The sequence below is a fragment of the Alosa pseudoharengus genome, unplaced genomic scaffold, assembly GCF_046254945.1.
Source record: "Alosa pseudoharengus isolate Yale_2024_CS ecotype anadromous, Long Island Sound unplaced genomic scaffold, YU_APseudo_1.1 YU_APseudo_1.1_scf_20, whole genome shotgun sequence".
Classification (NCBI taxonomy): domain Eukaryota; kingdom Metazoa; phylum Chordata; class Actinopteri; order Clupeiformes; family Clupeidae; genus Alosa; species Alosa pseudoharengus.
The window spans coordinates 19994340-19995423 of record NW_027468664.1 but is presented as its reverse complement, the minus strand read 5'-3'; the positions used below and the strand labels follow the sequence as shown (position 1 = coordinate 19995423).

Below are 1084 nucleotides of genomic sequence, written 5' to 3'. Positions count from 1 at the left end.
TGAATGACAACTAGCTCCAGGTGGCATTTATTACCAAATACTGTAGCCTACATTACATTTAATTTCTTTGGACTACGATTAAAAACATGCATTGTATCACTAATGGAATGTTACCCTGGACATTTCCTGGGTCATATTTAAACGAAAACACAAAGGCTCTTCAACACACTCACATTGATCATATAGGCTACAGATAACATTCATTTCATATAATTTCCAAAATCAGTTAAGAGAAAGTGTATCAAAATCCCACACCGACATGTATCTCGGAGCATCTCCATATAGTATTTTCTTAAGAACTACAAAGATAACACATGTCCATCCAAGGGCTACATTCACAGTGTTTAAGACCCTGTTGGAAGTGATCCGTAAAAAGATTTAAGATGGTGAAATGCCGTTGGCTTTTTTTTCTAGAAACAAAGTTCTTAGTCCTAAAGCAAGAATTTCTCTGTCTGTTTGTCTGCCAAAACATCAGATCCCCTGCGTCCACCTGAGTGCTATCTTCGCAAAATACTTAAATGTGTGTATCTCGTCTTTTCAGATGGAACATCTGCTCTAATACGTGCCAACAATCACAGCTTCCACATCTTTGGATGGTCTCCTGTCCGTCATTAGAAAGTTGATCATTCCCTGGGACTTGATGAGCAAGTTGCAGCCGAGGAAGAAGATGCCGAAAACCACGGTGAGTGAGAGCACGCACATGACAGCAATCTGGACCACGCGCGTGATGAAAAAGTTCCGCTCGGCCAGTGCAGTCGCCTCAAAGCCGCTGTCCGTGACCACCGAGGACATGTTGCAACACTGGAGAAAGCCATCGCTGCTGTTGGAGAACAAACCAGTGTCGGTGTCGTTGAATGCCGTGTAATTCATCTCTAGTGAAGTTCAGGGTGGCACGCAAAAAGTTGACAAAGATGGGAAAAAAGGATCTGTTGCTTTTGTTACAGACATTCACCAAATTAAGAAAGCTTGAATCTTCTGAGAATTCAAGCAAGGGTTGCAGGGATTGCACAAGGTAGATATCTCATACAGTTCCCAGTGGTATCCTTCTAAACAGGCTGTATGGACACGGGCTCACTGTCGGATG

At 42.6% G+C, this 1084-nt stretch overlaps 1 protein-coding gene across 1 annotated transcript; it reads right to left on the bottom strand.

Moving 5' to 3' along the window:
• Positions 1–555: 555 nt before the first annotated feature.
• On the bottom strand, positions 556–870 carry rprmb (reprimo, TP53 dependent G2 arrest mediator candidate b). Its single transcript, XM_076297188.1, has one exon. It carries the CDS (start codon positions 868–870, stop codon positions 556–558), a length of 315 nt encoding a protein of 104 aa, XP_076153303.1.
• Between the last annotated feature and the right edge of the window lie 214 nt (positions 871–1084).

Coding starts and splice junctions, on each gene's coding strand:
- rprmb (XM_076297188.1), bottom strand. CDS start 870: ATGAATTACACGGCATTCAACGACACCGACACTGGTTTGTTCTCCAAC.